We start from the raw sequence: 903 nt of genomic DNA, 5'->3' as shown, positions 1-903 counted from the left end.
GATCAGATCACTGGTCATACTTACACCATTACCGTTGTCATTTTTTCCTTTCACATGAATCATTTTACATGTAATAATGTGTCAGCAACAAACAACAAAGTCCCTGCTGGAGTCAGTCAGAGCATTTCCATAGAGAGCCACTTTGCATCAGCAGCACCATGCTCCAGTGCTTTGGGAGAGTTTATAGTCCTGAGAGTTGAAGACTGGATGACTGACAGCTGTCCTTCATGACAACAGTAGACACAGAAATCCTCCTCATCAGAAACATGACTTTGGTCTCCGTCCTCATCTGGACTCTCCTCTGCTGCTGCTTCACAGGTAAAGTCCAGAGAATCAAACTCCTTTCCTCTATCAACATCCGTCCCTCTGAAATGAAGCCGACAAAACCATGACGCTGCTTTATGTTTCTGTCTCTGTGTCCTCAGAGTCCAGAGGACAGGTCACAGTGACTCAGTCTGGAGCAGTGAGATCTGCTCTGGGAGGCTCCGTCACCATCAGCTGTAGAACCAGTCAGGCTGTTTATAACTCAGACTTTTTAGCCTGGTACCAACAGAGAGATGGAGAAAAACCTAAACTCCTTATTTACCGTGCTACCACTCGAGAATCAGGGATTCCAGGTCGTTTTACAGGCAGTGGATCAAACTCTGACTCATGACAAATGTACAAACTCAATCTGCTGAGGAAGATCATGTCATTTAATCCAAATCTCCAGAACAGCTGGAGTGGACTTTTGTTGAAATAGTTTTCAGCATGAACGAGACGTTGTTCAAGTGCAACATGAAGACCTTCAGAAAACTCACGTTGCTGCTCACAGCTGTTCCTACATGAACTTGAGACAAAAAATCTGTCCAGCTGTGACTGAAGATGACTTCCATGTGTTGTAGAGAAAAAGTCCAGGTCTGG

The 903-nt window shown here is 44.7% G+C and overlaps 1 gene segment (V, D, J or C); it reads left to right on the top strand.

The window, feature by feature from the left end:
- The first annotated feature begins 215 nt into the window (after positions 1–215).
- Positions 216–903, top strand: part of LOC111665694 (Ig kappa chain V region 4135-like) — a 1,669-nt gene continuing 981 nt past the window's right edge. The window contains 1 exon segment of the V gene segment in view: positions 216–318. Within this exon segment, the coding sequence occupies positions 228–318 (91 nt within the window).

The sequence above is a fragment of the Seriola lalandi genome, unplaced genomic scaffold, assembly GCF_002814215.2.
Source record: "Seriola lalandi dorsalis isolate HSWRI2012SDOR001 ecotype SW California unplaced genomic scaffold, Sedor1 jcf7180002054657, whole genome shotgun sequence".
In the NCBI taxonomy this organism is placed as follows: domain Eukaryota; kingdom Metazoa; phylum Chordata; class Actinopteri; order Carangiformes; family Carangidae; genus Seriola; species Seriola lalandi.
Note: the sequence above shows the minus strand (reverse complement) of the source record. Positions and strands in the feature narration are given on the sequence as shown.